The sequence below is a fragment of the Chenopodium album genome, chromosome 12 (assembly GCF_948465745.1).
Source record: "Chenopodium album chromosome 12, dcCheAlbu1.1, whole genome shotgun sequence".
NCBI lineage: Eukaryota > Viridiplantae > Streptophyta > Magnoliopsida > Caryophyllales > Amaranthaceae > Chenopodium > Chenopodium album.
This window is the reverse complement of record NC_137845.1, coordinates 46834258-46847722: the sequence shown is the minus strand read 5'-3', so window position 1 is coordinate 46847722 and position 13465 is coordinate 46834258. Positions and strand designations below refer to the sequence as shown.

Here is a 13465-nt window from a genome sequence, read left to right as displayed (position 1 = left end):
AATAACAACCAATTCATAATTTCCATTCCAAATCTAGCATGATACTACTTGTAATCAATTAAACACATTTAGCATGCTACTACATCAATAAAATTATGCTAAGTACGCGAACGTACCTTGTATACGATCTTAAAATCGCCACGACTAATAGAAATCACTCACTTCGAAGTCTCCTACAATTTAAAATCATAGAAGAGTGTTAAAATCCTCTCTACACAAATTTTCAGCAATATATACTATTATAAAACCCCTTATAATTTAATTAAAATAGCTGAAATTATATTTAAAACATCATACTTTAATCCCAATTAATGGGTGATTGAAATTCCTTAAAGAAACTTGATTTTTAATGCAACTACCAAAAATTCCAGCATTATATTTTAATGAAAACTTGCTGTAATTTAGCCTTAAAACACTTTAATCAAAGATTTAAACAATTATATATCATAATCCTTCAATAATTTATAATTCAAGAACCCAGGGTTTCAAAAATTGGGGCTTTTCAATTAGAAATAAAATCTGAAAATTAATTTACATAATACTCATAATCAAATATGAAAAAAAATCAAATCACAAAACTCATAATTAATAATTAGATCTAGGATTAAACTAGTATTTAAAACAAATTTTTAAATTTTTTTTTGTTTGTTCGAAAAAGAGGTGGCAGCCGATAGCCACCACGGCTGCTGCCAGCGCTGGTGGCTGCCTGTTGCTGGCGGCCAGCGGCCCACCGGTGGTGGTGGTGGCCGGCGGTGAGGGGGAAGCCGAAAAGGGGAAGGGAAAGAAAAAAAAGAAAAGAAAAAGAAAAAGAAAAATAAAGAGAAAGGGAGAGAAGTTTACCTTGGGTTTTCTCCACTCTGGGCAATGTTTGATTTGCCTCAAGTGTTGAATATTTATACCCCTTCTCTAGAAACCCTTCTCTCTAAACTTTCCTTTTTTAGTCTTTCCTAATCCCTTCCCTAATAAAACTTTACTAAAATAAAACTTTCTTAAATTAAATCCCAACTTAAATAAAATAATTAATTAAATAAACTTTCCTTTTATAAAATATTTTTAAACTTATTAAAATGAATAATTAAAATACTTTAAATAAAATATTTCAATTTATTTAAATACTTCTCAAAATACTTATTTTAATTAAAATACGTATAAAAATACGGGGTATTATAGATTTCTTGTTCTGTCAAGAAATTTGTTATTGCTCCTTTACCTTTACTAGTTAGGAAGAGATAATTTGTACTAAATTAGGAAAGGGGCGGATGTAGCCAAGTGGATCAAGGCAGTGGATTGTGAATCCACCATGCGTGGGTTCATTTCCCGTCGTTCCCCTGCCTTTGTGTTAAGCTTCTTAATTTTTCTTAACAAATGATTCGCGACAAAAGGATTTTTTTTTTAGTGAACGTGTCACAGCTAATTACTCCTATATTTTTTTTATGTAAAATTGAAGAAACTAACCCTTGATCGATCGAGTAACCCCTAATCAAGAAACCCCCTGACCAATTAAGAATCTAAGTATAGTATATATAGTAATAAACAATAAGGAATACAAACTCCATATTATTATTGCTTAAAAGATTGTTTAATTATTTGGTTACAACAACATTCCTATCTAATTCAAGGATAATGATAAAAATCGTACAATACTTGATGAATAACTTATTTTATTGTACGGGGTACATTAATACAAAAAATATCTATGGTTAATAGTATTTGATCTAATTACATTTCTTCTTCTTCTTCTTTGAGGTCATCGGCTAGTTAAATTGGTTGAGAACTGTTAGAATCGAAGAGGTTAGAAGCAGATGTTTCATCATCGTTGTCGTTTTGTGCACAAGTATGATCTTGCGAGCGATATTCGGCATCCAACCAATCCTTGAGACACACATGCATTTCAAGTGTTTCAGGTTTTAGATTTGTTCTTTTATCGTCTAAAATCCTTCCTGATGCACGAAAAGCTCGTTCGGAGGCAACGGAGGAAACTTGGATAGCGAAAATATCACGCGCCATTGTTGCCAAAATTGGATGTTTTGTGCTATGTGCTTTCCACCAATCAAGGAGGTCGAGGCCGTACTTTTCTTCTTCATCCATGCCTTTCATGAAGTCATAACTTAAGTACATTTGCAACTCCGAAACATCGCTTTGTGTTCTCCTAGACGATGATTCACTACCTGAAAACTTAGATATCATGTTAGCAGCTTGTGCAAATAAACATTTTGCCCTTTTACTTACATTTTTGGATGATTGAGAAAGAGCAAATCGAGAAACAGTTTCATATTTAGATTCATAAATTCTATATAATGCAAAAAATTGATAGGTCACATTAGCTTTATAAGACTCAACATCATCATCAAATTGCATGAATTGAAAATAGATATCAATTAATAGAAATGTGCCATCATACTTTTGCCTTGGATCTAATATAGAAGCAAAAATATAAATCATAGGAAGATTGGTGTAATAGTTACGCCATTTTTCCTCCATTGATGGAAGATATTCATCATAATCTTGTTGGGATCGATGTTCAGTGAAAAGTTGGGCAAGTAAACATGCATTGCTAAGAAAAGAATGAGAACAAGGATTATAAACTGAAGAAAAACCATGCGTCATACTATATAATAATTTAAAAAATTGCATATATTTTTCACAATTAGACCAATCTTCTTCTAGTAAAGCAAATTGTGGAAACTTTTGATTAAAAAAAACTGTTAGTGGAACCTTTTACTCGATTGCCTTACTCAACATTTCGTAGGTGGTATTCCACCTTGTTGGACAATCCGTTTGGATTTTGATACCCTTTATTTTTTGCTGCTTAAGAAAAGTTTTCCATTCCTGAAATCTCATGTTAGAACTGTTAATAGAAATAATAGTATTTCTAATTTTGTGATAAAATGGACCAATTGCATTAGTTCTATCCTTCACACACAAATTAAGAACATGACACATGCATCTAATATGAAGTACATCTCCATCTAATATGACGTCGGTCAATTGTTGTTTAACTAAATTTGCATTAAATATTATGGATATTACATCATCAAATGTTACAAACATGATTTTGGGACTAAGATTATATGCATCAATAGCCTGCATTAAATGATCAGAAATATTAAGACCTGTGTGTGGGTATTCTAGCATTTTAAAATGAATAATGCGTTTTTGTAATAACCAATCATTATCCACCTAATGACAAGTCACACACAAATAATAATATCCATAATTACTATCCCATGCATTTGCGGTCAAAGAAACTCTACAAGTAAGATTACTTAATTCTTTAGCTAACCTCATTTTGTACTCTAAAAAAGTTTTCATAGCAGCTGAACGGATAGTTTTTCTAGAGATTTTTTTGTGTTGGGGTTGTAGTGCTCTATTAATGTAATTGTTAAATGGATCATTTTCGGCAAAGAGAAAAGGTTGTTCAGCATGAATTAACATTCTCACAAGTTCATCCCTATCCCTCTCATAATTGTAAGTGAAGCCATGTAGATGATATTGAGAAATTTGGGGTTTCCTAGAGGAGGAGGAAGAGGGGTTTGGATTTGATGCCATGATTAAAAATACCACAATTAATTTAAACAAAAAATAAATAATTAATAACAATAATAATAATACAAGCAATAATAACAATATAACAATAATAATAAGAATAAGAATAAGAATAATAATAACAATAGAAATAATAATAACAACAATAGTAATAACAAAATAATAACAAAATAATAACAATAATAAATTAAAATAAAGATAAATTAGATCTTACAACCAAGCTTCGATTGCTTTCCACTAAATAATTTCACGAGCTTCTAATTTTTTTTTAAGAATTTTGATAATTGAGTTTGAGAGAATCACAGAATTAAAGATTATAAGAGATTAAGAGAATTGAGAATAGATAAATTGTGGGAAAAAAAGGATGATGAGTTGATGTATTTATAGAGAATTAGAGAAAGTAGGCCTTAGAAGCAAAAATTAGCCGGTAGAAAGCAAAAACTAGCCGTTACATTAGAGTTGTTGGGATATATGGCTGTTGCTTGTGTCGGGCCGTGTCACCTACGGGCTCGTGCCGTGTCGGGCTGCTAGCATGCTGACTATTTCTGACCCTCGAACCACCGAGATGAGTCGTGAATTGTGACATCCAAAAGGCAAAAATTAAATACTCCGTAAATTAGAGGCGTTAGTGCGTTACAAAAAAAGGGCTATCAGGCCCAAATAAAAAAAATAAATAAAAACAGAATTCTGGAATTGTGTCTTATCCCACTTCTTCAAGGTAAAACAATGGCGGTCCGCCATCTTCCCTGGGCTGTTAATGGCGGAAGACCGGCTAAATTAACTGCTTGAATGACAACTCCTGCTATCCCAAAACTAAAATTGATCCAATTTAAGAAATGGGTATCTGAAGTTGGGTCCAAATCCCTGAAACTTGCACTTTCTAGCTCTCTTGCTCTTGCACTCTCTTTTAATGGTAATTGCTAAGTCTGCTCTTATTTTTAGTGTTTTAGCTGTTCTTTAACTTTTTTGTAATTTTATTATGGTGTATGTTTAGTGGGTGCATTTTGTGTTGGTTGATGATTTATTGGATAAGAATATAAGCTTGAACATTTTGTTTTTTGAAGGGAAATATAAGCTTGAACTTAATTAGGAATGAAATGGAATAATTTTTATTTATTTTTTTTTTTTTTTAATTTGCATTGTTAAAGCTTGTTTTTAGATGTAAATTGAAATTAGGTAGCCTACGTAACGCACCTGTCTGAATTTTCCTTGAGCATAATTGAATTGAACTTATCAACCTTTATTTGAACTTAGTTCTAATAAGTGGAAATCCAGTGAATAAACACGGCCTTGTATGAGCTATGTTACTCGAACTCTATGGTATCCAACAAATTTTTTCACATACTGTGACTTGGTTACTCAGGTACTCCTGTGGCGGACAATTGTTATGCAACTTTTGTGGTCAAGTGTGAGTAAACATAGATTTGGGGTATGGTTTGTATTATTGAAATAGGTTGTTGTTAGTTATGCAACCTAGAAGTACAATAGGTAAATGGTTTTGTAGTCCGATTTGGTATCCCAAATTCAGAGTTTAGTAATTAACCTTTTATAACTTGTTTGTTGGGTGTTGATATTTGACAAAAACATATTATTAATGAGTAAAATTGCTAGAGATGTCCCATGACAATTTCTATGGTAATGCTTCTCAGCATTTGACTCTGTGTTTCACTTCCTTGATTTTCAATACAAGTTCTTGGAGTGATACTGCTTATGATGGTAATGGTAGTCTATGAAGAAAAGCACATATTTGAGGCTGTGGGGGTATAATCGGGAATAGATGTGCATTAATCTGGTCATTGACATAAGAATTTAGTCACTATCATTACCATCGTTTGTTACTGCCTATCAAATGGGTTGTTGAGCGGAAGCCTTCTTTACGGCTCTAGAAAAAACGGTGCATATCTTGAGGCTGAAGCTTGAGTGAGCAAGGGGTTTGTTTTGTTTAAAGTTATCACATATATATCATTGTAAGCTCATTTCTTCTTAGGGAACTCTATGGATTCATAACTTTATGACAAGAATATACTATAATTGTTTGATCATCTCACCAGGTCCTAGCAATTTTCTGTTACCAAAACTTAACCTTAGCAGTTATTTAGTGGAAACCTTGAGAATGCATACTGGATTCTTCCTTCAAAAATTATTTTTGCCTTCATTATTAAAGTTAACCTTATTTCATTAGAAAAGACAGTCAGGTAATTTTCAAAGTAACCTCTTAAATCATAGGACATGATGAACACATAGTTACGTGTATAAAACATCCTCTGCAGAAAAGGAAAGAAGAAGATAGTAGGCATTTGTTGCCCAATATATATATATATATATATATATATATATATATATATATATATATATATATATAGTGACAGGCTCCATATAACCAGGAGCATATATATTACATTGGCATTGCATTGGATTTTAGAAGGTGGAAACTGAAAAGCTAAATAAGGACTGGAATGGCCTGTAACCCTAACAGTTTTTCAACAGACCGACCAAACTCTTCAGCTCTTGAATTGTTTCTGGTCAATTTTTGTAGCAAATAATTCATTTACATGAGTTCACCCAGTAGGTTAGGGCTCTGTTTTTATGGTTAGGCAATATTAAATTTTTTTCGCTGCTTCTGAGGGATTAGGTAAACAAATTCTCTTGGATTTGACTTTCTTTTTGTATAATTTTATTTATCGACATTCTATAATCTGATGAAATTAATATACATATGCAAGTGATTAATTACTTCAACAACTTCGTAGATAAAAAAGGTTCCTTGTCCGGGATGAAGCATTGACTTCAAATTATTATGATTAATATTATTTTTGTTAATTTGTGCATAACCATAAGAAGTGATGAAATCAGCAACTATGCTGACTTCTTCCTCAAGAACAGGACAAAGGAGAGAGAATTTTAGAGAGAGAAGAGAGAATTTAGAGAGAGAAATTTGTGAATTGTTAAAGTGTTTATTATTTTCTGAATAATGTTATTACAGCTTATAAATTATATATATAGTACAACAAATATAGAGAAGGAAATATACAAGGCTTAACAGAATTCTGTTATTTACAATGCTGAGTTGGCAACCCCAACTAACTAACTCAGGAAGCTTCGAGAATAAGAACTATAGTGAACCTTCTAGAATAGTCTTGATCAAATAGGAAGAAAGAGCTCGAGCCACTTCTGCTGTAGCTGCATGTTGTGATACTGATGTGGCTGTGTTAGCAGCATGGTTGCTGTGACTACTATCACCAATAAGAAGCATAGTAAGAAGTTCATGATCTTGATGGGTAGTTCCTGGATCTTTATGTTGGACACTGTATATGTTTTACCAAAAATCTATCTTTGGTGGTCAGTTATGCAATTTGCTGGATACCTTTCTTTTCTCAAGCAGCTGAAAGGATTATGTATTACTTTTTGTAGGAGTTGAGTATGCTGAAGCCAAAACAGGTGTTAATAAACCTGAAATGCTCCCTAAAGAATACACTGCTGTTATTGATGTGGCTGGCTTCCTTTCTGCTGGGCAGGTCTGCTATCTTTCCATTCTTATTAAGCTATAATCTATATTATGCAACTGCCTAAGGATTTAACTATTGACATGTTGAGCTGCTCCTCTGTGGAATATTTTCTTTATCAATTAGATACTCGCATCAGAGTTATCATATGCTTTTGGTCTAACTGGTGTCCTGTAATGACCATTGTCAGAGTTATTTGTGATTAGAGCAGATGACTTTCGGTAACAAACCAATATAGATAATATCCAGAACACTATGTTTAGTGGAAAGACATACTTCAGCTTACTTAAGTGGGACATCGCCTCTTGAAGTTTCTAATCTATGCCTCCTTGTTTCCTTTATTGACACTCACTGGTTAGGGGCAGGATACAATTAGCCAAATCACCATGCCTGTTGGTTACTGTAGCAATACAACTTTATTAATTCCTAGATATAGAAACACCACTAGGAAGTAGTGGAGAGAAATGATGGATACAATAACACCCTGCAAATATAGAAAACTTAAGTAACACCATGTTGGAAATATAGAAAACTTCCCAATAGTATCAATTTCTCTGCATTTAAGTCTTTAGTTGTAATTATACCTAAATTAAGGATACAAATAGCCATGGATGTAATTAGTAAAACTCAAGCTTTGCATATGAAAAGTAACCTAACACTTAGTGTTCTAAGGCTACCCCTTGGTGGTGTTACAATATCCAAGGTTTTGCTCTGCTGCTTCCTAGTGGTGATCTTTGTCCATAAATTAAAAGAGTTGTATCGTTGCAGTGTGGTGGTGGACTATTGTTATTCTACCCCAGTACCCCTGGCCATTACGGTGTCAAATTGGTACTAAAAGGCTTCTTTAACCTTTCGGCCACCCTTTATTGAAGTTCTCATGTTGACAAGGCCGATGACGCCACTTCACTACTCATTGTAGAACTTGGTTTATTCACCCACATAATGTTGGCCGCCATACTACCCCACCGTTTTCCTGCCACTTTCCCCTCGCTTGAATTCCCCACCCAAAGAAAAAATTACCTCCGCCATAAACCCTACCACTGTACTCCATCGCGCCATCACCTTCACTTCGTCCCACCCCAAATTGCTAAGGACCCAATAATCTTACAACCTGTTCACATGAATCTGACCCCTCCTAGGTAATTCTCTCACACCTCATTTTGTCTCTTAAAAATTACATTTTTTTGTTTTGATTATTTTTTTTTAATTTTATCGGAGACTCTGATTTTCACGCCCATAGCACCATGATCTCCTTATAAGAGAAATAATGTTTTAACTTAGGCCCTTTTTGGCGGTTGAGGTAGTGACCCATTATTAGGAAAAAATAGAGAGTTGTACAAGGTAGTGATTTAAGTAGCGGTTAGTGCGTTAAAAATATTACCGTTTTAAAGGTATCGGGTAACGTATGTCAAATTTTGGTAATTTTTAAACAATATGTATGTGTATTTTTTTAAAAAAAATTGAATTCAAATATTTTAACCGCTATTTTTGCCTAACACTCATAGAATCAACCATTACTTTGATAGCTAATCTCTACTTACTACTAATCGATAGTTACTGATAGTTATTTTCTGGCCTCTACTCAATTTCTAAACCTTACCCACCATCGCTAGTTTTGCCAAATGAGGCATTAATCTTATATTAGGTTTGAAAAACGGCAAAAAGAAAGTGAATACTTGTGTATAGAGAGTGTAGCTAGATTTTACTTATTTGTTGTGGAGAAAATCATCAACTACGCCCTGTTTATGACACGCTCACATAGAAGAGAAATCTAAAAACTTCAAACGTCTTGCACGTCAGGAAGTTACCACTAATTCATCCCATTAACAAGACGACGATCAATTGAATGGTGCAAATGATTCCAGCAAACCGATGGTGATAATTAAGTGGAAAAACATTAAACTCCCGTCGAGTCCATCATCCTTGTCACCTAGAAAAGGAATTTTGAATTAAAGTTGAAAATTCTGATTTAATAGGAGGTTCTCATTTAGATGAGTTCATCGAATAGCTCCACACCGTTGAACGTGTCTTTGATTTAAAGGATATCCTACACGATCGCAATGTCAAGTTAGTCGCCATAATATTTAAGAAGCTTGCATCCATTTGGTGGGAAAATCTAAGTTGGCAATGAAAACAAGAAGGTCGTAAAATTAATTTGTAAATTGGATTAATTGAAGCGTGAGCTCAAGTATAATTTTTTTCCCCCTAGTCACTAATGCCAAGATATGTTTCTAAATGTATTGCTGAATTTGAAGACTTGTCAATAAAATGTCACAATGCCGAGCTGAAAGGACAAATTGTTGGAAAGAATCTTAATCAGTTTGGATTAAAAATCTCTAAAGTTGTACAACTCAAAAAATATTGGTTATTTAACGATGTCACCAAGCTTGTTTTAAAAGTTAAAAGCTAATAAGTGAAGGAGAAGACGGGATTCAAAGTTGTCCCTAAGGATACTTCAGGTCAACTCTAATACCACCACAAAATTAGTTGAAAAATATTTCGCCGCGATTCCTAAAGTTGGCCTTAAGTATTTTAAAACGCTTTCGTTGCAATTTTAGAATTTTCAACCGTTTTCGTTGTGATGAAGTTTCCTTAGAGAAAACTTTAAATCCATCTTCTCCTTTAGATGTTGGCTTTTAACTTTTAAAACAAGTTTGGTGACGTCATTGAATGACCAATATAGTTGGGACTTGGAGTTGTACAACTTTTGAGATTTTTTAATACAAGCTTGTCAAGAATCTTGGAATGGTTTGGTCTTTCGACTCGACATTGTCACACTTTAGTGCCAAGTCTTCAAATTCAACAATACACTTGGAAACAAATCTTGGCAATAGTGATTTGGAAAAAAATTGCGCTTGCGTTCACCTTCATTTTATCCCATGTACAAATTTTACTACAACCTTGTTCTTGTTGTCTTAGGTTTTCCATCTGATGAATGCATGCTTCTTGATCTAACGACAACCTTGACCTTGCGGTCGTGTGTGATGTCATTAAAATCAAATACACATTTAACTTTGTGGAGCCATTCGATGAACTCATCAAGATGAGCACCTTCTTTACATTCATGAAATTCAACTTTGATTCTAAAATCCTTTTTTTGGTGTCGAGGACGATGGGTTCGCCAGTAATTCAATGTTTCTCCACTTAAGTAATTAAGTTTCACCATCGGCTTGGTGTAATGGATTGCAATCATCATCTCCTCCATCCATGTGTTCATCATCTTGTTGATGAGATTGATTAGTGATATCTTCATAATGCACTAGACGTTTGAAGTTTTTGGATTTCTCGTTGCATGTTAGCTACTGTGGTTGTCAACGTTTTTTTTTTTTTTTTTTTTTTTTTAAATTTCCTTTTTATCACGTTTTTAATTTGATATATATAGTGGCTAATTTTAAGGAAATTAGTTGAGATTTTCCTAGCACTCAGTGACCAAGTTAGCATGTTACCCTCATCAAGTGGGATCATGTCCTAAGAGTATGGGAACATGATTGTTGTGGAGAGTGGGAAGTAGGTTGTGAGTTTATTGCTTCTCTAAATTTATAGAATTCATCAAACCTCAAACAAACTAATTGTTTGACTTGTGTACATTTCATAATTATCAAGTGGAAGTGTATCACAAAGAAATATATTTGTTATCCACTAACTTTAACCAATTCCAAGCTCCTAAATATTCATGAGTTTTTGTTTATACGAGTTTAACCAATTATCAAGTGTGTATTTGGGGTGACTTAAGCAAGGGTTTGAGGGTACTTTGGAACTCACGAGTGGCTTGTTTTCCTTTTATTCGATTTGTCTTTATTTTTTGCCCCATTGTATTTTTTGGCCTCAAAATTCAAAAACTTTGACTATAAATCCTCACTAATCTATAAGAAATAATATAGTAATGTGAGATCTTGTTAGATTCGTTACAATGTCTACTGATAAGAGTTTCATCTCATTTTCAAGTTTTTACTACCTCTATTTCATATTATCTGCAACGATTTGACATAAAGTAGAGAGGAAAAATGTCTAATCGTTGCAAATAATATGAAACGGTGGTAGTATAAATTTTGCGTGTATAGAATTGAAGATATTTATGTTTTAAGGCGTATCTCGAAACCATGAAAAATGAAATAGGGCAAACCAATAGGGATAGAGGGAGTAGGTTGCAAGGTGTTTCCTATTAAAGTGAAAATAGTAGAGTTTAAATCTTGAGTGGTTTTGGTTTTTCTTCTTGGTTGGCAAAAGAAGTTTCTATGTAAATATCTTTCTTGCACTTCATATTCCTTAAAGTTTTTGTTCTGCATTAACAGTGTTAATTTCCCGTCTACAGTTTCCTCCCTCCTTCCCCACTTGTAGTGTTCCATCTAAATTACATAATTCAACCTAAGAACACTCAAAGTGTTTGTTTATTTTTCATTTGCAAAGCCTGAGTTCTATTGATTACATCCATGGCTATTTATAACCTTAATTTTAGGCACTATTACAACTAAAGAAACACATTCAGGGAAGTTAATACTAATACTATTGTGAAGTATTCTTTATTGCTGCGGATATGGGGGCTACTAGGGGGTTCTATAGCCAAACCTTATCATAAAAAACAGTTCTTAGAAGTAAATCACATTAGGATTCTTTTGTCCCAAACAAATGCTGAAGATCTACTTCAACTGTTAACTCAGGATTTGATAAGCAAGTTTTAAGAAAAGGAAGCCTGGTATCTTTTTATCTGACCTTAAGCATAGAAATGTACATTGGTCACTGGTTAATGTAAATGGAATGGATGCCCTCATGAATTACTGCAAAAGAGGATAAACTATCTCTAGCACTTTGATTGTATATGTTGTAGATTATTATCCAGAGCGTACAGCATATACTGTTGGCAAAACAATAAGTTTTACCTGGAAGAGTATTCATACTGCAATGACAATTTTCCAGGAAAAGAGGCTTTCAGAGGAGATTGCTGACCTTGAGAAAGATACAGGATTCAAGTTGAGAATCTTGGCGCAAAATTACCCAGATACGCCTGGTAGCCACAGCTTTCTTTCCTTGCTTTTTTACCCCCTCCAAGTTATAATTTTTCTTAGAAGTCTACATTTTCTGATTTTCAGAATTTTTTGGCATAACTTTATAGAAGAATATAACCATAGTCTTCACACAGGGTTGGTTATCAAGGATTTTTGGCAAGTGGATGATAGAACAATTGTCTTTGTTGCTGATCCTACTTTTGGTAAAAATATCGTTTTTGGAACTCCTCTTGAATAAATCTTGTGCTGGTACATTATATGATTAGAATGCAACTGATTGATAGGGAATATATTGAATTTCAATGTGGGAGCTCAAGTTGACCTTGACATACCACGTAGTTTCTGGAGTCGTTTGGCTGGGAAATATGGAAATATATTCTACTGGAAAGAACATGTGAAAGTCCCTTCAATCTCAAAGCAATACCTTTTGTTTGCCATCTTTTACATTTCAAGTTCAGGGACAGGTAGTTTTGGTTGTGTGATGTAGCGGAGATTACTTAATCATGTCGTTTCGTAAATGTCGAATTGCATAGCTAGTTAGGTATCTATTAGGGGTTCATTTCTCGGGTAATCTGTTGCCCCTTACCCAACTGAATCTGCATGACTCCTTGATTTTATATTTGTTGTAGGGAGAAGATGCATCGATTGAAGCTGCCGTTAATGCTATATCTTATTGCTTAAGAGAACCTGTTGGTCCAAGTAATTGCTCAGAGGTAAAATAAATGGAACGTTCTTGGAGACCAAGGAAGAAATTCCCTCTTTTGATAGCTTAAAATAGTAATATTGTTACATAATTCTTCTGGAAGTTGGTATGCTCGTAGAAGTTTCCTGTATTTTCATAGAAGTTTCCTTTCCCTGTGTAATTTCAAAATTCACATACTAAAAATAACTACAGAATATATATGACTTGTATAGTTAATTTTAAACAAACATTTGTCTATTGATTATATTGAATCCCAAATTAGCAGTATGCAATTTTAAAACTTAATGCTTTATGCTTAATATTGTCTTGTCTTAGAATTTGTTCTGCAATATCTTTTGTAATTCTTCTGGCCTACAAGATGCAATATGCACCTTCCTGTTGATAACCATACTCTTCTTCTACGCAGCTTATTACTTATATCAGTTATATGTACTAAGACCTAAGACATGCATTCTTGAATAACAATGAAAATATATACTATATGCCTAAGATGCGTTTACATATGAACTCCCTAATTTTGCCAAATTAAACTCCGTGTAATTGTTGATCATTTAATGTAAAACATTCTACAGATGAGGTTAGGTGGAAAGCTTATAAGTTCTTTTTAAAAAAAAAACAAAATAATACTGATAATAAAATGGCTAAAAGGAAAGTAGATGGATCAATCAATTAATCAAAGCATTAATCCCATTAGTGGGGTTGACGTCATG

At 33.5% G+C, this 13465-nt stretch overlaps 1 protein-coding gene across 1 annotated transcript; it reads left to right on the top strand.

Annotated features, from left to right (window-relative positions):
• Window positions 1-4164: 4164 nt before the first annotated feature.
• Window positions 4165-12942, top strand: LOC145572466 (thylakoid lumenal 15.0 kDa protein 2, chloroplastic-like). The gene is made up of 6 exons (XM_081631440.1): window positions 4165-4459; window positions 6958-7061; window positions 11964-12054; window positions 12187-12255; window positions 12337-12446; window positions 12682-12942. The coding sequence occupies exons 1-6, from the start codon at window positions 4336-4338 to the stop codon at window positions 12772-12774; spliced, it is 591 nt and encodes a 196-aa protein (XP_081487566.1). The 5' UTR covers window positions 4165-4335; the 3' UTR covers window positions 12775-12942.
• Window positions 12943-13465: the final 523 nt, after the last annotated feature.